The sequence below is a fragment of the Globicephala melas genome, chromosome 1 (assembly GCF_963455315.2).
Source record: "Globicephala melas chromosome 1, mGloMel1.2, whole genome shotgun sequence".
Classification (NCBI taxonomy): domain Eukaryota; kingdom Metazoa; phylum Chordata; class Mammalia; order Artiodactyla; family Delphinidae; genus Globicephala; species Globicephala melas.
This window is the reverse complement of record NC_083314.1, coordinates 73,148,957-73,170,977: the sequence shown is the minus strand read 5'-3', so window position 1 is coordinate 73,170,977 and position 22,021 is coordinate 73,148,957. Positions and strand designations below refer to the sequence as shown.

The following is a 22,021-nucleotide window of genomic DNA, read 5'->3' as shown; positions in this document are numbered from 1 at the left end:
ACAATGGAGTCCACATAGGGTCAACCTCCTACGGGAGTCTAAATAATGCCAAAGAATCTGGAGATAGAATATCCCTTTCCTGGTTGCCTCTATCTCCCATCTTTCTCAACCTTCTCTAGGAAACTGTCTACAAAGTTCAAGATGGCATGTCTCCAAGGATATGAATTCTCTGTTTGGTCAAAAAAGATGAGGCAGCTAGCAGTGTCTAACAAAAGAAGAGGAAGTGAGTCGATATGTCCCACCAGATCTTTCTGGGAATTTGCTGGAAAATGTTCCCCCCAAAATGAATTAATTTCTGGTATTTCCTCTCTAGTTCAACGCCTTTTCTTCTTTTTAAAATCCAGGGTCTCGTAGACATAGAGAATGGACTTGAGGACACAGGGAGGGGGAAGGGTAAGCTGGGATGAAGTGGGAGAGTAGTATGAACATATACACACTACCAAATGTAAAATAGATAGCTAGTGGGAAGCAGCCACATGGGACAGGGAGATCAGCTCGGTGTTTTGTGACCACCTAGAGGATAGGGAGGGTGGGAGGGAGACGCAAGAGGGAGGAGATATGGGGATATATGTATATGTATGGCTGATTCACCTTGCTATACAGCAGAAACTAACACACCACTGTAAAGCAGTTATACTCCAATAAAGATGTTTAAAAAGTTTTTTTTTAATTTAATAAAATAAAATCCAGTGTCTCTATGCCTCCATTGCTAACCCCAAGCCATCCCCTTCTTGTGTGTTCAGTACTAACTCCCCCGTTGTGTTTTCTTACAGTTTCTTCTCATCATCTCCAACAATTTCTCCTTCTTCCTCAGCGTACATCAACCTTAGTCATTTCCTGATTTAAAATGTCCCTTCCCCCTCTGCCCACACCACTCCTCAGCCATGTTCATTTCACTTCTTCCCACATTCTGCAGTTGACATTCCCTAATCCTTTCCCACCCAGTCCCTATGCCCTGCAAGGCTCAATTTCTTGGCCATTTTCCTACCTATTCTCATCTGCACTTGGATTCATCTATCCTAAGAACTATTGCCCAAACTCACTGTGCCTGGGCTCTCCCAGATTCAGCCCACTGCTCCTCTCTGTCTCTGTCCCCGTAGCCACCACCCTGAAGACTTTCTGAGTTTCGCAGGCCCCCAAGCTCCTCGACCCTCACCCTCAATCATAATACTCTGTCACTTGGCTCCAGAGTCTTGGTATTGTCTTTCCATCATCCTCAGGCTTTTTCTTTCCTCTAGATTTCATTCCCCAGATCTCTTTATTTCCCTCCCATCTTTTCAGCCCAGATCTCTTCTCCTTCTTAAATCTTCAGTCTATAGTACCTGTTCTGAATCTCTTCCTACCCAGTCCATACAGTGCCAGATTTCTGAGGGTTGTCCAGAATGACTTGCTGGTCCTTCCCTTCTTCACCATGTTCACCTCCAGACATCCTGGAATCTTCCAGTCTCTACAACACACCTGTGTCTCTTTTACTTCTTTGCCTGGGACTCCGTGCACCACTGGCTTTAAAACTGAGAGACCCTGAAGAGGGCCCTGCTAATCCCCACAGCATTGAGTTACCAGAGGGATGGGCTGGCAACCAGGATCCTTAATCTTCACAGTGACCATGGGGCCCTTGGTCCTTAAAGGGGCAGATGCTCTAGGACAGAGGCTGAAGAATTAGAAGATGGATCCTTAAAAGGCCAATTATTCTGTAGTCATTGGCCAAGGGATTCAAGAACCTTGGATTTGCCTAATACTAGGAGTAAACTGAGCTTCCTTTCTCTTTCGCCTACCTCAGCTCCACTTCCCTTTCAGCCTGGAAGGAACCTTGAGGTGAACACAATAAAGCAGGCTCCACAATGGCCAGACAAAAAAGGCATTCATCTTTTACAATGCATCGGTTTAATTAAACAAAAAAGTACAACCATGAAAGTTTCAATCCCAGGAACTAAACTTGTTCTTACATAAGGACCTTCTGTTTGACAAACCATAGCAACATCTATACACAGTTTATCCTTACACAGCAGTTCATCACTGCCTACAGAGGATTGGGCCTTCTAAAGTCTGTCCTAAAGAGTGTTTAGTCCCCACAATGAAAGCAAGGTTAAGGGAAAGCATTTTACCTTGAGTAAGCCAGTTAATCTCCTTCAGGATCAGCTTCTCCTCCTTTAAAAGGTGGTAGCTGAATTTTCAAGGTCCTTCCTCATGCTACCTGTCTACGATTCTACGAAACATTATTAACAGTAGTCATAATGATGATAAAAGGTTTTGGAATTCTTTATCTCATTTTATCATCAGAACAGACCCTAGATTGTGGAAAAAGTGATTATCGTTATCCTCCTTTTACAAAGAAAAACTTTGATCAAAGACATTAAGTGGCTTGGGACTTCCCTGGTGGTGCAGTGGTTAAGAATCCGCCTGCCAACGCAGAGGACAAGGGCTCGAGCCCTAGTTCAGGAAGATCCCACATGCCATGGAGCAACTAAGCCCGTGCACCACAACTACTGAGACTGCGTGCCACAGCTACTGAAGCCAGTGTGCCTAGAGCCCGTGCTCCGCAAAAGAAGCCACCATAGTGAGAAGCCTGCGCACTGCAACGAAGCATAGCCCCACACACAGCAACAAAGACCCAATGCAGCCAAAAATAAATAACACAACCTTTTAAAACAAAAAGACATTAAGTGGCTTGCCCAAAGTCACTCAGCTCAGAAGCGGTGGGGCAGAAGAGCCACCAGTGCCGTGTTCTGACTTCTGCCACCGCTCCAGCCAGCTGTCCACAGAAGAGATCTGCTGATAGGCACGGGCTGCCCATAAGATTTGTCCCAGGAAGTGAGATTCTGAGACCTTTCCCCGCCTTTGCATACACAGGGTGGTGGCCCAGGGAAGGACAGAAGGGCCAGGCAGGTCTGGAAAGAGCCACAGGGCGGAGGAAGAGGCTATGGTGCTTAGAAAACAGACAGCAGCATTGGGTAAGGCAGCTCTCTACGGGCTCCCCTTTAGTGGCTCACTCCCCTTTCAGTTACTTTAAGTGAAAACACAGGAAACATTTACCTGATATCCAGATAAATAAAATAACCTGCCCAAGATCAGTCAACTAGTCATTCACAAAGCTGGCACTCAATTCTAGGTTTTCTGACTCCTACTTTAGTGCAAAAATGTAGGAGTCAGAAAACATCAAACACCTTTTAATGAAATACATCAAATAACAGGTAAGCGAGAAAAGCATTTTAACAGATTCAATCCTTAGATCAAATACAGCGCTCATTCATCAGATACAATTTTTTTTTAATGTTTTTCCTTGTGCTGAGAACTCTCAGGATTTGCTCTCTTAACAACTTTCTTAGATAACGCACAGCAGTGATAAACTTCAGTGCCCTTTTTATTCTATTATAGTGTCACCAATTCACTCTTGAGTCTTCAATATCATCCCTGTGCAGTGCGTGTGGGGAAGGGGAGGGAAGACCAACATGCTTAGTATTCCGTCTTAACTGATAAATTAAAAAATCAAAAGTATTGGATAAACTCTTCCCAGAATTACTGAAGGCTCAAAATAGAAAAAGAGTTTAAAATAATTGTCTCCATTTTTAACCTTATGCATCAGTTGAATTTTTACCACATGCTCTTATGACACGAATAAATTTAAAAAAAAACTGATTTGAAGATTAAACTGATAATGCTAAGTGGGCGCATGCTTGCTCTTTATTTTCTCTATTTCTGTAGTCTGTAATTTTTGTCAACCCTCTCCATCCATAATTACATAGATTAGTAAACTCATGACCATAGAAATTAAATTACTCACCCAAAATTACAAAAATAGACTCACCATAATGGTCTAATTGGAAAACTACAGACTTTAAAGTCAGGATTGACCAAGGTTTGAATCTCAGTTCTGCAACTTACTATAGGATGATGGGCACCGAAGGGCACCTAAATGTACCTCTCTGAGGTTTGCATTACTCATTTGATTTTTTAGATGCGCACAAGTAATAATGCCATGTAAGGTCATTATAAGGAATAAATGAGATAAAGGATGAGAAAATCCTTAGTAGACTAGTGCCAGGTAGTTTCCATTTTTACAGAGAAGAGCTTATACCCAGGGTTTTTCCCTTATCCCCGACCCATGCCACGATTGATTTCAATGTAGCTAATGCGAAAATGTTCTCACTAGAGTCACTAATGGCTCCCTAATCGCCAGATTCAATAGTCTCACTTCACCTTTCTGCAGCATTTCACGCTAGTGACCACACCTCTGTTCTCGAAAATGTTCGCTCCTCTGGTTTCTGTGACACATGCTACTCTCTTCTAATTTGCCTCCTACTTCTTGCCCCCCACCCCTTTTCAGTCTCCTTCACTAGCCCCTCCTCTTCCTTCTTAAATATCAGTGTTCCACAGAGCAGCGTTTATCAGAGTGCCAGTCAGAATGTTAGCAGTGTTTTCATATTATTAAATAGAAGAGAAAAGAAATGATGGGACAGGAAGAGACAGGACAAAATAAAAAAGAAAATATCAGAGGGCATCACCTTCTAACAAGACCATGTACCGGTTCATAAAATTTTGTTTTAGTTACATGTACATGGATTTGTGTGGGCTTGTATGTTCTGGGGCACAATAAAAATTAACTTTTTCTGTGAGCTGTGGTCAAAAATACTCTCCCAAAGTGTGCCTTGCTCTCTTCTCATATTTTCACCCTGAATGATCTTAAATAGCACCATACCACATACTACCAACTACGAGCTAAAAATTCCCATACCCATATCTCAAAGCCAGACATCTCACCTGAAAGCCAGATTGGTGTATTTGGCTGCCTTGAAACAGCCATCCCTATGTGACTCACAGGCATCTCAATCGTAAAATGTACAAATCTGAACTTACAGTTCCCCATAAATCTCCTGCTCTTCATAATCCACCAGTCTAGCTAATGTTAGTGCCATCCACCTACTCATTTATCCATTTATTGATTTCGCAAACCCACAAACATGTACTATATACCAAGAAAGTGCTAAGCATTTGAGACACAGAGATCATGGAGATACCATACCTGCCCTGGATAGAGTCACAGTCAGAAACAAAATAAACAGAATCATAAAACAAAAAAGTTGCCCAGGGCTTCCCGGGTGGGGCAGTGGTTGAGAGTCCGCCTGCCGATGCAGGGGACACAGGTTCGTGCCCTGGTCCGGGAATATCCCACATGCCGCAGAGCGGCTGGGCCCGTGAGCCATGGCCGCTGAGGCTGCGCGTCCGGAGCCTGTGCTCCACGACGGGAGAGGCCACAACAGTGAGAGGCCCGCGTACCGCAAAAAAAAAAAAAAAATGTTGCCCAACTGTAGAAGTAGGTCCAGCGTCCTACAATATCAAAGAATATGGGCAAACTAATCCAGGCTGCAGAACCTGAGAAAGTTTTCTAGAGCTGCAGACCTAACCTGAGGTTTAAAGTAAGAACAGTTGTGAATCTGAGCCAAAGAGGTTAGAGTGGGAAGAGTGCAGGCATATGTGTGTGCGTGCGTGTGCATGTGTGTGTATGTGTGTGTTGGGGAAACAGAGAAAGAAAGGCATTCTAAGGAGAGGGGACAGCACAAGCAATGATATAGCTCTGTGTAAGATACTACAAGAAATGAGGGGTTGCTTAAGTCCAAAGTCTCAGGCAGGGAGTTACAAAAAACATGGCCAGAAAGACCACATCCTGGAGACATTCATATGTCATGTTAAAGGCCTTCGATTTTCATCCTGCAGCAGATGCAGAGGCAGTGACGGACGAGTTTTAAGTGAGGGAGAACTATGATTTGATTTGCATTTAAGATAGATCATTCGGGATGCGGCATGGTGGATAATTTCAAGAGGTCACAGTGAGGAGGCTTTGGCAGTCATCAAGGTAAGTTATGATGGAGATCTGGACCCCAGTAATAGAAGAGATTACACAACAGTAAATTGACAGGAGAAGACTGATTTGCCATAAAGAGTACTGAGGAGAAAGAACTGGTCATCCATTCACTTAAGCTGGAAACATGGAGTCTGTCAAGGCTCCTTCCCTCACCTTTATCCTCCAAATTTAATCAGCTACTGAGTTCTAGCAATTCTGCTTCTTCTCTAGCTCTCAAATCTATCCCTCACTTTCCATTCTCATTACTTTTAGTTCATCCTTTGTAACCAGGGCAATTTAAAAATTTTAATAACCCATCTCTTGTCTACCTGCAACCCTCCCTGTGCCCCTTCTACCCATCTGCCATACCACCACCAAGAGCAATTGTGATTTTTCTGGAAGGCGAAACCCCTCAATGTTTCTCCATGGCCTAGAGAAGAGCCTAAAGGCCATTTATGATCTGATCTCTCCTCCCCTTTTCAATGCATTTACTAATATTCCCTACCCCTACCCTCATGTTGTGCCATGCCAAAGTACTTACAGTTCCCTAAAATAGAAACAAAATAAACCAGAATGAAAAACCTGTTCCAATCCCATGCTAACATGCTTTGGGATGCAATGCTTCCTCTTTCTGGAAGGCCCTTCCCTTCTCCCCACCCTCACCTCTGCCTGGAGAACTGCTCCTCCTGCTTGAAGATTCAACTCCATCACCTCATTTTCTATCATATCTTCCCTGACCTCCCCCATAGCCCTAAGCAGACTGGATCACATCCATCTTCATACAACCCTGTGCAGATGGCTACTGGAGCACCAAGCACACTGTACTGCAATCAATTTTGTGCAGGTCTCTCTCCGACCAGATGGTGAGCAACTGAGTTCCTTCTACTTCGTCAGTCCAGCAGTGTCTGGCACATGGGAGTTGCTCAACATATGTTTGCTGGGTAAAAAAAAAAAAAAAAAGAATAGACAAACAAACTGACTAGAACTGGTCTCTGTCCCACCCAGAAATTATCCCATAATACTACTATAATTTTTTTTATAATGGAAATATTAGATGGAAACCCTTAAAATGAGTCCTAAGAACTGGAGACTTTTTCTTCTGTTCTACCTCAAAGTGGTAGTTGGAACTTTCTCCAGAGCTCCAGTTTTTATATCCAGTCTACTGAATATTTATTAGATGGGTTTCCAGAAGCTTAAACAACATAGTTTATACAAAACTAACCTCCCTCCATCCCAAAATACTACACCCCACAGAAAGATTCTCCTGCCTCCACTATTTCTTTCCAGGGTTCAGCATTTTCCAAGTCAATCACTCAAACCCGCAAACTGAGAGCGGCCCCTGCCTTCTCCCTCTCGGCCTTTCCATCATCAACACCAAACACAGAGCCTCCTTTCCGTTCCCAGCGCCATCACCCTAGCTCAGGACTGTGACTTTGCTCTTGGATTTCTATAATCATCTTTGGATAACCTCTTTAAAATAAGCTTTTAAAATTATCTTAAATCTGAAAATCTCACTCCCACCCCAAAAATAATAATTTTCCAAGTTTTATATGTGTCTGAATAATAGGATCACTCATCAAGTATGTCCTATGTGCCAGACACTATTCAAAGCACTTTAAATAGATTAATTTATTTAAGCCTCACATCACACAACCCTAGGACACATGTACTCTTATTATCTCTATTTTCCATTCAAGGAGAATGAAATATTGAGAGGTTAAGCATCTTGCCCGAGGTCACACAGCCAGCAAGTAGCTATTCATTTACTTAAACACATTTTCACATATGTTATATATGAAATATAACATATGCAAAAATATCGTTTTAGTCCTTTCTCTTATTTTACACAAAAGGGATAACAGTATGTGTATTTTCTTTGTATTTGCTCTTAACAATGCATCCTGGTTATCTTTCCATGTTGGTACGTATAAATTCACCTCATTCTTTGTTATATGTTATTACAAAGTATGGCTATAGCATAATTTATTTGACCAATTCACTGTTGATGGATATTCAGGTTGTTTTCCATTTTTCACTACTGTAAACAATGACGTGATTCCTAAGTACATAAATCATGGTACTCATGTGAATAGATTTATAGCACAGATTGGTGGAAATAGCACTGCTGGTATTTCCATTTTTAATTTTGATACATTCTGCCAAAATATCTCCAAAAAAAACTGCATCCATTTACATTCTCATTAACAATATATAAAGGTGCCCGTTCTTCCAAACGCTTGGCAAGTTGGATATTATCCATCATTTTAATTTTTAACAATCTAGGGTCTCTTTGTTGCTTTAACTTGCATTTCTCAAAATTCACATGCAGTAGACCATCTTTTCAGATGTTTATTGGACAGCTATACTTGTTCTGAAAATTCCTACTCATGCCCTTTGTCCAATTTTCTATTGAATTGTTTGTCTTTTACGTGTGTTTATTAAATATTCTACATATTATCAATTTAATACTTTGTTATATATGTTGTAAATAAAATTATCCCAATCTGTAACTTACTTTTAAATTTTGCCTACAGTGTCTACAATTATATCAATTTTCAAAAATCTTGCAGTAACCTACTGTATAGCACAAGGAACTCTCCTCAATATTCTGTAATAACCTAAATGGGAAAAGAATTTGAAAAAGAATAGATATATGTATATATATAACCGAATCACTTTGGTTATTCAATCACATAACATTCTGCTGCAAAAATTTTTCCCACTGACATTGGGCTGAAGATAAAACTTTTCAGTGTCTGGTTTTCACGTCCTACCTTCTCAAATTTGGTTTAAAGCCACCTCACCAAATTTATTTCCCTTTATTCTTATCCACAAAGTTTTTCAAACAAACTAGTGTACTTGACTGTATCCTAAATAATCCTTCATTACCTTTGCTAGGCATGCTTTGCAATTAGGAGAGAACGAAAGCAGATACATCCTTTGTCTACACATCTTTAGTCTGAAGCACTGGCATTGTGGGTCTGTCCAAGGTCCATCACTACCCTTTGGCAAGGCAAGAATGGGTGTATTTTCTCTTATTAACTTAAAAAGCTCTGACGTTGAGGGTAAAAAAGAGGGGATTTCTATGATTAAATAACCTATGGCAACATACCGCTCTTTCAGCATTCCTAGGCCAGAGAACTTGGTGTTAAACAAGGCAACAGATAATGGGATCTGAAAGTTGAAGAAGCCTTACTGGCATGCAAACTCATAACATTCAGCATACATTTCTTACAGAATCTCTGACTGATGAGATGAATGTTAGAAAGGAATCAGGAGAGGTTAGAAGAACTGAGATAATACTACCTGAAGAGAAAAGACTGAAGTTAACCTGAAAAATGCTGTATGTATGTGTTCAAAACTCAGAGGAGTTGGGAGCCAGTTCAGCTGAGAAGCTGGGAAGAGGCTGCATTACAGCAAAGCAACCACAGCGAGGGAGCAGAGGACCAGGAATGGTGAGGGGTCAGGGTGGCCACACGAGGGTAGCAGAGAGCAGGCTAAACAGAAACGCTCTGGGTAAAAGTGAACAAGTTATTGGAACCGAACATCTAGACCCAAGAAGTACTTTCTATTCAGACAATGAGCACAGAGAAAAATTGTATGGTACACACAGGCAGAACAGAGAAACATCCCTCACACATCTGCTCTAAGGTGAAGGGGCACAGAGAAAGGTAACTAACATGGATTGAGTTCTTAGCTAGGAGTTTTGCAGAAATGTCTTCATTTAATCTTCACAACAAGGTGGAAAACAACAATGTGGAATATTCAACAAGTGAAAAGACTGATCTCAAATAAAAGAAGTGGCATGGTTGGTATTTAAGCCCAGGACAGTCCAACTTCAAAAGCCATCCTTTGTCCTGCACTGTTTCTACAAGGAGTCAGGAATAGCTCCTTGCAGCTGGACCCTAGAGCCTGTTTAACTTCCTTAGAGCCGGACACGCAGCCTTTCCTGGCCTCCTTCGTCCACACCATCACTAGCCAGGGCTCCACGTGACTGTAGAAAGAACACTCTAATGTACCTGCCTCGGCATCTGGCTTCATTCGCCACAAGAAGAGCAGCAGCAATGGTCAGCCTGACAGGTGGTAAGAGGTAGTGGGGACAGTAGTCCACAAGGAAGCCCTGGGACTGGACTCTCTGGGGGCGAATCTCATCAAGTGTCACCTGGCAAGGGAATACTCCTCGAGTGGTAGCAAGCTCTGGAATTTTAGGGCTTAAAAAGGTCTTAGGACCAACATGGACCACAAGTGATCATGAGTTAGCCAAGAAGACAGATTTAAAATCAAGGATAGCAGAAAAACATACAAGAGAGCCTGGAATAGTATCTTCATGTCCAACTCATAACCATCAGCCATGGCCTTACCTACTGGAACCTGTTCTGAACTCAACTATCTACGAGAAATCAGAGAAGACGTTCTGAAATGAGAAAGGAAATGGCAGAAGGTTAAGAATTAGGACACTCCACCTGATATATAGGAGGCTGAGGGGCAATTTAAGAACAGTCTTGAAGGCTCTAGAGGGACATTACACAGATGCTAGGAAAGAGAAAGAGATGTCTTCTTTCGTGAACCAGAGGGAAAAGCCTTAAATGACAGTGGGAGGTTCTTGATTGTAAAATCAACGGGTAGAATCAAAGAATGTGGACACTCTTCTCCAAATGTGATGGATAGAGTTCTCTTTCATGCGTTCATTCAAACAACACTTAATAAGCACCGATTATGTGCCAAGCAGTCTTATGTGCAATATCCCTTCTGTTTCTGACAACACAACTTGACAGAAAAATTGACAGGGTTTCTTTCCTCGTGAAGTTTACATCTACTGGGAGAAGGAGTACAGATAACAAATAAACCAAAGATAAATTATTAAGAAGATAGCAGAAAATGCTAACTGATGACAAGGGAATGAGAAGGCTTCTCTGAGGAGGCGACATTTTAAGCTGAGATGTGCAAGAAAGGCCAGCTTTGCATAGAGCAGAGAGGGAAGATTCCAGATCAGGAAGGCCAGCCAGTGCAAAGGATTAGGGTGGGCACGAGCTTGGTGTGTTAGAGATACAAAAGGAAGAATAGTGTGGGAGGGGTAGTGTGGCCAAAAAGTAACATGAGGTCAGAGGCATAGGCAAGGGCCAGACTGCATAGGGTTTTATGAACAAGGTTAGCAATCGCTGGAGAGGAAGAGTCAAGGAAATTCTGTGTTGAAAGACTCAGTGATATTTTTTGGGTTTAAAACTTAACACAAAAGACTATTTACAGACACAGTTCTCTCAGGAGTCAGTCAGCCCCTTATGAGGAGACACAAGCTGTGGTGTGTTGCTTCTCGGGAATGTCGGGACCTAGGCATCATCTGGAAGCACTTATTAACAGTGAGGTCAGGAATCTTCATTATTACCCTATGGAACAAGAATCTCCTGGGTACCTGTATTATTTTTAACCACTGCCCCCATATAATTCCTACGATCAGGCACAGATGGATATACTGGGTTTCTGGATGACCAAGGACTCCACCAGTTAATGTGTGCCTTGTAGGAAGTTACCACATCTCCTGAGCCTCATTTTCTTCATCTGTAAACTGGGAATAATAATACCGACAAGACACGGGGCCGTGTGTGAAGGCTGAATGACATAGCATGAGCAAAGTGCCAAGCACATCGTAAGCACTCCATGAATGCTGAAGGAATAAATACATGTGTGAATATGTGTCACCCTTCAGCAACCACAAGGAATTGGTTCCAGGCCCCCACCCCCACCCCCAGGATACCAAATCTGCAGATGCTCGAGTCCCTTACTATTGGTGCTCTGTATCGTCAGGTCCCACATCCTCCAACAAAGAGGGCTGACTACACGTATTGAAAAAAATCCACGTGTAAGTGAACCAGTGCAGTTCAAACTCGTGTTGTTCAAGAGTCAACTGTATATGAACCCCATGCATGAATGAAAAGCTAAATATATACATTTAATTCATTCTTTGCAATCCTTTCTGTTTCGAGTCTGCAGTACTCCTTACCACCAGCAGAGAGCCCAGGATCTCAGAGAGAATGGAGGTGAGATCCTGGACCAGAAACCAGCGTCCACCCTCTGCCTCCTGCCTAGCCTTTCTTCTTCCCTCTCGTTCAACTGGCCTAGCTATTCTGACTCATCGCCACCTCTACCCCTTCCCACTGCTACCCTCCCCTAAAACAGAAAAGAGCACGCTCAGCTTTCCTCCCACTCCAGCCTGCCCTGGAGATGATCCCAGCTCCTTGCCAGGGAGATAGTCTAAGTAACAGGTGCCCCTGAATGCAGGTTGTTTCTGCCAGGAACTGCCTAAGGAGACCAACCTCATCTGAGTTTGTCTGGAACTTTTCCAATTTTAACACTGAAAGTCCTGGCAATTGCCTCTGGCAAGCAGGGACAGTTGGTCATGGTACCTAACCCCTTTCTCTATACAACTTTACATTGCTGTGCACCACTGTTTGGGTCTGTATATGCTCTACAGCACCATCTACACTATATATTGATGTCTGGGTCCTACAACAGTATCCTGGGGTTATCTTCACCCTACCCATAGGATCAGACAAGACCACACTCGGTGGTGGGTCCTAGTCAATGTCATGGAACTGGATGTGTGGTCCCCAGAAGGGTCAGGCTTCTGAATCAAATGATGTGCCTCTTCCAGTACATCCATCCACCACTGCCAGAGTTATCGCTCTAAAATGCAAATGTGGCAGTGACATTTCCCTGCTTAAAACCCTTCAATGACTGCTCGTCTGCAGAATAAAGAGCAATCTCGAGCATAAATTCCCTTCACAATCTAGCCACAACAGACTATAGTCTGCTTTGCCTGCTTTCCTGCTTTTGTATATGCTGTTCCCTTTTGCAATACCTTTCATCCTTTTTATACGTGACCAACTCCTAGTCATTTCTTAAGGTTTTCCATAAATTTAACCCCTGCCCCTTCCCTGATTCTATGATGCCTTATATATAATTGTACTGTAGCGTTTATCACATGGTGTAGTAATTATATGTTTGCCTATCTTTCCTACTGGACTATGAGTTCCTTGAAGGTAAATTTCATGACTTATCTTTGTATTCTCTAGAGGCCAACACTAGACATAACATTTTTTAACATTCACTCCTACTTTATGATTCTAAAAAGTAAGCTATTACTGCCAGATTGGTCTTCATCATCATGAACTTTGCATCCCTGAATGTTATCCTGACCCTTGCATTATTCCTTGCAGATAAAGTGAGGCTCAACAAACAGGGTGGGAATTGGGGATGGGGTAAGAGCATCCACTGATCATTTTGTTTTGTCATTATAAAAATAAAACCTGGGCTTATAGATTTTTTTTTATAGATTGCAACAAAACAGCTGTGTCAAAACACCCACTTTCAACTAGCATTGTGCACTGCACATAAAAACTCAATAAACTATAAATGAATGAATGAATGAAAGATCAGGGATCTATCCTGGACAAATGATTTTTTGTGTTCTTATACTCGAGTGTGACTATAAAATGACAAAAATCCTGTTTGACTTTGTTTGTATTAACAAACTGATCAGAATGCCACTGCTCAGAAATTTTCTAGAACTCCTCTTCAGAAACTGCCTTAAGAACCAACATATTAGTCAACCTATAAGCCATTTACTATTACTTTACAGCCAAATCTTGTTTTTGCATTACCCAACATGAACCACCACTTATCTAAAAGGCTTGGATCCCAAAGACTTTGGCTATTTTCAAAATTAAAAGCTAACCTCCAAGGATAAAAATTTTCCACAATTGAAGATATGCAAAAGGAAGTGGAATGCTCTAAGTCAACTCCAAGAATTACAAAATGTATCTTGAATAAGTGGATGAAAATATGTGTACATGTGTATTAGACTCAGTCACCTAATTTGGGACACACTGTATCTATATTAACACATACAAACGTACAGGAAGTATACCAATGAAATCAGTGTGCCCATGCTTCTGGAAAAAAAAATCGGTTGATTAAGCCTATGTGTTTGTAAACATATCATTTCAGTTTAATTCAGCAGAATTAACTGAGAATCTACTATTTTTCTGTTTCTACACTAAGCACCGGGAATAACAACATTCATAAAATATTATTCCTGCCCTCAATGAGCTCACAGTTAGAAGAGAAAAACATGTAGACAAACTATCGTAACACAGTGAAAACAGTGTAACAGTGGAAGGATATATACAATATCGTGGTAGCACCTAGCAAGGAGTGATTAACTCTGTGCAGAAGGCTTCACAGAGGCAACAACACCTAATCAAAGTTTGGATGAATAAACACAAGTTTCATCAAGCTTAATGAGATGGGCAATCCAGGTATAGACAACAGTATGTGCAAAGACACTGAGGCATGAAACGACATACTGTGTTTGGGAAATTACAAGCCATTGGATGTCGGTGGAACACAGAATGTAAGGGGAGGGATGCGGAGATATTTTGTTGGAGAGGCTACAGATATCCATGTAACTGAAATGTGTATTTTTGTTTGCAGATGATTATGTGTGTCTACTGTCTTTCCAAAATACATCAATCAGCCTGTAGCTGAAACAACAGTGGCACACATATTTATTACATGATTTTATTTTTGCCTGAATGCATCACAAAAAAATCCCCCAGGTCTCTGCTCATATTCGTTCTATTTCCCTGTTATGCTCTCACCTTTTACTCACTTCCCTCCATTTGCTATCTTGCTCCTTTTCCCCTTGTATTGTCTCCTCCCATATCGATCTGAGTCTATCTACAGTCTCATAGGTCATCCTCCTTTCTAATGTCAAGCAACTTCCCTTCTCTCCTTTAGAACAAAGCTCAAATGACCTCTTCTCTAACATGCCTCCCTGGCTAAGTCTAGTGGTTAAACATTGAGGCTGTGTAGTAAGACAAATCTGTCTTTGAAACCTGTGTCTCTCATTCACCATCTTTGTGATTTTGTGCCAGTCATTTGGCTTCTCCAGGCCTTGCTGTCCTCACCTGTAAAATCGGGGTGAGGCATCCTCTGCACCAGGAGCTAGTGAATATTAAAAGGGATAATAAATGTAAAGAGCTTAGTATAGAACCTGGCACACCCTTAGCCTTTAACAGTCATTGTTAATCGTAAATTCAAATTGTCTAGAGGGCCTCAAGCCTAAGTCGTGCATATATACGGTGATTTCATTGGTAGGTATTTATTTTGACTCTAAGTGCTTTCCTGATACACAGTGGGAGGCAGGGCAGCTGTGCTGCAAAACTCCAATGGGAACAATGCCCCCAGGGGTACCGCAAGCCTGGGGAGGAGAAGGAGGCTTTTCCTTTTGGTTGGTTTCTTTCCACAGTTTGATTAGTTTAACTCTATAAATACATTACTTTAATGTTTTAAAGTGGCAGTGGGGTTTCTGGGCAGGGAGAATTTGGGCCTTTTTGTTGGTCTGTTTGGTTTCTATCTTGTACCACTATTTTTTTTTTAAACGTAACTAATAATACACTTTCAAGAAACTCAGTATTTTAGAAGTTATTGTAGTCAGAATTCGGATTTTAGGAAAAGATGGATCAGAAAGTATTTGTTAGCAGAAAGAGAGATGAACATCAACAGTGGATTTGGATCCACTATTTACAAATTACATAATCTCATCAAACCTTTATTTCCTCGTATCTGTAAGGCAGCTGATAATTCCAACCACATTAGGGTACTTTCCGGTACCTGAATGACATACTGTGCATGTAAAGTACCCAGTGCAAAGTCTGGCATACAACGGATTCCCAAAAAATGGTACCTGTGATCATTTTTATGATGTGCAAGTTGCTGTCCTAAATTGGTGGCTTATAACAGGTTAGAAGTAAGATGTGGCTTAAAATTGACAATTAAATTGGGGTTGGTATTAGGATTAGTAGTTAGAGTCTGTAATAGATTAGGGTGAGGGTTGAAATTAGAATTCAATTAAGGTTAGAATTAAAACACGTACAAAGGTTATTGTTAAGGATAGGGTTAATTAAAACTGTATAATAGAAACAAGAAGCAGTATGAGGAATCCTGGTTTAGTTGGGTGGAAAATTAAAGGGGAAAGCAAATACGGAAACCTGTATAGAATTTACTGATAAAGAAAAAGTCATACAGAGGTGAAGGGTTAGAGGGCAAAGCAGAACCGAGGCAGGCTTCTGAGATTTTTCCTTCAGGTGCTGTCATCCCCCTCCTAGATGAATATGTAGTATTCACCCTACTCAGGCCGAGTTCCTGCCCTCCCCGCTCCCTGAGAGGAGGCGCGTGGGGAAAGGAATGCCCAGGGCCCACACAGCTGCATCCAGCCCAGCACCGGTGCCAGCGCCACATTCCTCAACCCTAGCCACCCAGGCTGCTGCTGAGTGGATAGGGGCACCCAGGAGCCAGAACTCGCCTTCTCTCCACTCCCCTTCACTGTTCCCCCCAGTTTTCACTGTGGTGACCAGTTCTTTAATCCCACAGACAACCTACTCCAGACTTTGTGCAAGTCTCTGGGAAACACAGATTGTATGTCATAGCATTTTAGAGTGCAAAGTAACCATAGAGATCACAAAGCAACATGGATACTCTTATTTTACCTGTTTTCAGGATGAGGATAATCCTTCCAGGTCAGGCTTTCTTTGTAAAATTCTTTTCCTAGTGAAAAGGGTGCCTGTAAGATGCTGGGTGCACAGAGACAAAGGGCATTACAGTGATTATAGGTAATGAGTTATTCCAAATGGAGACATCTGCCTCTGTAGGAGACACTACCCTTTCACTCTGAGATACGCAGAAGTGGAAATTCCTCAAAGAGGACAATGCTGGAGAGTAATGATTCTCCTTATTCCTCCTGCCCCCAAGAGTATATCCGCCTCCTTTATCCAATACCTTAAGCCCTCTACCACATCCCCGTGTGAACACAGAAAGTCACCTAACTTCTCTGAGTTTCATTTTCCTCATCTGTTCAACAAGGGGTATTAATTAGGTAATCCTGAAGGTCCCTTACAATTCTAATACTCTTTTATCCTATAATTCCAAAAGCCAATGACTGCTTCCTATTCCCAGGGCCTAAAGTACTGCCAAACTGATGCTAATGATGCAGAAAAGAGAAGGAGCCAGTAGGAAAGAGCATTCCAGAGTCTCATTTGCTTGCTCTTAATACTCTCTCTCCACAAAAGCTCTCGCCCTCTCCTCCCACCCTTGGTTCTCATCCCAGTGCAGTTACAGTAGAGGGTGGGGACAGACCAGCAGAGTCGTTAGAGAATTAAAGGACAGGCAGAAGGGGATCACGGCAGAGTAGCAGATGGAAAAGGTGATTAGTTACAGGAGCTTGAGACCTAATCCCACATCCTGCCATCCCAATCCCACCCATGCCCACTTTCATTCCCCCCAACACTAACCTGTCCTCTCTTAATCCCACTTAGATGATCTCTAAAACTTCTTCTAGCTCCAAAGATAATACTCTTTATCCATCAAGACTCTTTAACTAGGATAGCCTGATCCTTCTTCTCCGAAGCCGTATTCTCTCTTTGAAAACACACCCACTCGTTCCTTTTCTCTGAAGGACTAAACTCATGCCAACCTAATCCCACCTCTGTCAGAAGGTCCAATCTTCCCCTTATCTCCCCTCCTGCCCCACCCCATAGTCCAGTCTCACCTCTCTCTTACATCTAGGTGTCTGTATCCCTCAACCACACTCCTCCCTCTAGCTTTGCCTCTCACAGATTTCAAGGTGTCAGAGAACCCCCAGGGAGGCAGAGAACCCCAGGGCAGTAGAACGGTTTGGAGTCACTAAGATGTGTCAAGGTAGGCAAGTCAGGCAACCCAAGGTGGTCAAAAACTCTTACAAATAATTCTTAATAAACACCCAGACATTCAGTAAGTGTTCAAGAGGTAGGCAGAGCTCTTCTCCCAGAAACGATAGATAAACTCCACAAACAGCGAGAAGAAAAACAGAGGGGCAGCTTTCTGGCTATCCTCAAGGGTCTTCCTGGAGAATATTCTCTCTCATCCTCTCCACCAGTGACTAACATTCATACAGAGCTTTACTGATTACTAAGTACTTTCCACATCCTTGTCCTTGAGTTACTAGGTGACAGAGACATTAAGTCCCTCACAAACAGCTGTGAAGTCTATCTGAGAGGAGGAAAGATTACCCAAACGTTGAAGATTAGCACAGTGTGGTACAAGCAGTTCAGAGAGGGGACTCGTCCAGGGCTTAGAAGACAGGCACCCAAATCCCTCATCTAGGGACAAAATTGGCCTCCCAAGATTGGACGGCACTTTAAAAATCATATGATTCCTTGTGTTTTCTACTATTAATTGTCAGTATAACCTTGGGTAGATCAATTCATACCCTTTGGGTCTCAGTTGCACCTGTGTAATAAGGGATTGGACCAAATATTTTCTAAGAATCCTCATATACATAAAATTCTTTGATTCAGAGATTCTAAAATTTAGGAACGTATTCCCAAAAGCTAAGTTTGAGCAAAACTGACTCAGAAGGATCTCTTTCTGAGACGTACCAAGACTCTTCCAGAGAACTTCAATCACAAAAAAAAAAAAACCCAAACCCCAGGGGGCTTGGCACTCAGGAGCCAAGAGCAAGTACAGACACCCCACCTCTCTCATTCATCTTATATCTGGCCTCAGGGGCAAGAACTGCATTAGCCACAGATGCACTGGCCCTTAAGAGGGCAGCTTCCTGAGGGTCTGTAGATCAGATCGTTCACCCAGGAATCTTACTCACTAAAATTTGAGAAGGAAGGGCAAACTCCTTTGAAATATTAAGAAGAAAAATATTGGGGGGTAAGGGCTGGGAGTAAAGTGGGGGAATAGGAAGGATTAAGGGGGGAAACCACTGAGTTGCTTTGTAGGCAGCTTGGTTGGGCAGAGTCTGAAGGGAAGTCACTGTTTTTAGATGGGGAGTAATTTCTTTGAGGAGGGATTGAGAGAAGTGTTGATTCCCATGGCCTGGGGGCTTGCTGGAAGATGCCTGTCAAAGGAAATTGCCTGGGGCTACAAGTTGTTACTGGGCGTATAACTAGGGGCTCATTTGGTCAGAGGAACTAGGGATGTTAGTGCTTTGGAGATTGACCAGGGTAACTGGTTACCCATGGAAGAGATGTCCCTGGGCATACTGTTGATAGGGGAACCCCAGGGCTCCTGGGGATCCCGGGTTGCCAAAGGAGGGAGGGCGGGGCTGGAGGATCTCGGGCTAGTGGGCACACCCTTGCCCAGGCGGGCAGTGGCCGATCCCGCCAGTTGGCCCAGGGCCCTGCCCGACCCCCCCCTCCCTCCACCCCAAGCCTAAGAGGGGTGGGCGGCAGGTCCCACTGCTGAGCCAGCTCTCTCCCTCTGCTCCACGCCCAAGCCGGGCTGGTGGAGCTCCCGAGGGAGAAGGTGGAAGGCACCACGACTGCGCGCAGGGGGTGCGTGAGGCGGGGGGGGGGGGGCGTGGGGAATGCGGCAACCTGTCCCCCCCGCGACCAGCCCAGCCCCCGTCACCCCCCCTCCACCTCCAACCGAATGGTTTGCTCCGAGCGCCCTATTTAATCCCCGCGACTGCAGCAGCGCCGGCTCCCTCCCGGTCCCCGCCTCGGCCCCGGGCTCCGAAGCGGCTCGGGGGCGCCCTTTCGGTCAGTGTCGTCGTCTACCCCCTCCACAGCCCCAGCCCCTGGGGACCCAGGCTCGCCAGCGCCCAGCCAGGGAGCCGGCCGGGAAGCGCGATGGGGGCCCCTTCCGCCCTGCCCCTGCTCCTGCTTTTCGCCAGCTGCTGGGCGCCCGGCGGGGCCAACCTCTCCCAGGACGGTGAGTGAGGGAGGGGGCGGCGCCAGGGGAGGGGGGGTGGGACCGGGGCGGGGGTTCCGACCGGCTGCGGGGGCGGAGGGAGCCTGTTGGCTTTGTTTGGAAGCGGGGGTTAAAGTCGCCAGTCGCTGCTGATACCCCTGTGTATGTCTCTGAGCGTCCGTGTCTCTGTGGATCGTGGGGTGTGCCGGGTATGCCCCCTCCTTGTACACCGTCGAGTGTGTCTGCGTGTGCAGTCGGGGTTTGGGTCTGTTATAAGCATCCCGGGGTATGGATGTGTTGATGTCCGTGTGTGTGTCTGGGTGTGCGCGTCTGTGTTGGTGTCTGGTTCTGCGTTTCTGTGTCAGTATCTGTGTGTATGTCTGTGTCAGTGTGTGTTGGGGGCGGAGTGAGATTTGTCGCTGTTTCAGTCAGGGCGTGTGTCGGGTGTTTGTGTATGTATGTCTGGAGGGGTTGGTTAGCCAGTGCAATACCCCAAACTGCTGTATGCAAACATTTCTGCTCCCCAGCCCGTCCCCACCACCGGCGGCGGAGCTCCGAGTGGGCAGGGAAGGGAGCCTGGGTGAGGCTCTTGAGGGGGGCGTGGGCAAGGAAGTGGGGGGCTTCTTCTTGGAGCAAAACAACAACACTGGGCGGAGAGGGCCCCGGGATGGCAACATCCCTAGCTGTGGCAGAAGCTGGTAAAAGAAACCCAGACGAGAGCGGAGGAGGGGGATGGGGGGGGCAGTGGGGAGAGGCTGGGCAAAGGGAAGGATGAAGGTATTTGGGGAGGAGGATGCATAGAAAACCCAAAGCTTTCCAAGGCTAAGGATTGATTTTCCAAATTTGGGGTGGGGTGTCTTGTCTAGCCCCCTTTGCTTCAGTCAGGAACTCAAACCTTCTTGGGTTTGTCACGGTAGAAAGATGAAGGAAGAGAGTGGGGCGGGGGGAGAAAGGAGGCGGGGCCAGGGGTGAGGGGACTTGGGGCCCCCTCCTGCCCTGGACCGGGCTATGTAGGTCAGCTCTGTCGGGGCACCTCAGCTTTCTTAAAGGCTGCTGACGATTAATGGGGTGGCAGGGGGCAGTTTGTAGGGAGACCAGGAAGGGAGCCACAGCTTCGAGCCTCAGGTTCCCGGAGGAGGGAGGGCAGGCTGTGAAGGGACTAAAGGAATGCATCCTTCGGTCTCCTCCGCCCCTATGTGAGGCAGGCTGGGCTGGGGGAGGGGAAGAGGGACCGGGACCTCTGCAGAGCCAAGGGATGTGGGGACAGTGAAGGGGAGGGTGGTGGCTATGCCCGGCCAGATGCCAACGGAAAACAGAAAGAACCGCAGGGGAGGAGAAAGGGGAGGCGGCTCCTGGGTGATGGACCCAGTGGCCAGAAGGGATGGGCACAGGGCGGGGCGGGGGTGGAGAGGGGAGGGGTTGAAACTGGGGATGATGATGTAGAGAATTTCATCTGAAGGAAACAGGCGAAGAGCCCGGGTGCTGGAGGAATAATTGCTCCATCTCGCCTGACCTGCTCCCCTAGCCCTGTCTCCATCATGATAAAGGAGTTTCTGCTGGTATGAGGACACTGGGGATCCCCTACCTACAGCTGGCTGGCTGAGTCCTTCTACTCTGTACCCATTAACCCTCCCCAGGGGAGTTCCTGCCCAAGTCACCATAGAGACAGCAGCCCCTCCTCTCCCCTGTGTGGAATCCCCCTTCCCCAGAGGACTGTCCTGATGACCCTACTCGCTGAGGAGGTGAAGAGAGTCCTGAGGGAGGGCAGGCTAAGTGCAAGGCAAGGAGAGGCTGCTGGGTGTATGGACCACAATAACGAGTCTCTACTAAGCCTTGACTTTCAGCTGCAGCCCCTGGCCTTCCCATCCTGGTAGCTGGGTTTAAGAGAGACAAGCATGACCCAAACTGCCCCTGTTCGGCCATGGGAACTGATGGGGCCAGGCTGAGACCTAAACAGAATGAAGTCATCCCAGAAAGCTGTGAGCTCAATCCTAGGATGTAAACATTGGAGAAGAGAGAAAATCCATACCCTAGCCAAGTCTTTCTTCACCAACTGCACTATTCTTTCCTGGTCTTCAATTCGGGCTCCAGCCCCTACTCAGGCTTTAAGGTTTAGAGGAAGAGAAATGCTTTATCCATATATATATATATATATATATATATATATATATATATATATATATATATATATATATATATATATATATATCAGAGCAGTGGCTTGAGGGAAGAGTGGAAGGCAGTACATTTTGAATGGAGAATGTCCGGAGGAGGGGTTGAGAATTTGGCGATGGGGAGGGAGATCTGTTCCCAAGACAGAGTCAAATCAAGCATCATTTTCCTTGTAGAGCATCATCTGTGCAGACAGTGGACATATGTCTGGTTGTAATGTCTCAGGATGTACTGATGTACAAGAGGCACAACCACATGTGATCTTCTATCTAA

The 22,021-nt window shown here is 44.6% G+C and overlaps 1 protein-coding gene across 2 annotated transcripts in view; it reads left to right on the top strand.

Annotated features, from left to right (window-relative positions):
- Nucleotides 1–19,349: 19,349 nt before the first annotated feature.
- CADM3 (cell adhesion molecule 3) overlaps nt 19,350–22,021 on the top strand; it is a 29,434-nt gene continuing 26,762 nt past the window's right edge. The window contains exon 1 of one of the 2 annotated variants that reach the window (XM_030841919.2): nt 19,350–19,597. In XM_030841919.2, coding sequence (XP_030697779.1) covers nt 19,516–19,597 — 82 coding nt within the window. In that variant the 5' untranslated portion in view covers nt 19,350–19,515. The remainder of the gene's footprint in view (nt 19,598–22,021) is intronic. The other variant, XM_030841920.2, reaches the window with a different exon arrangement.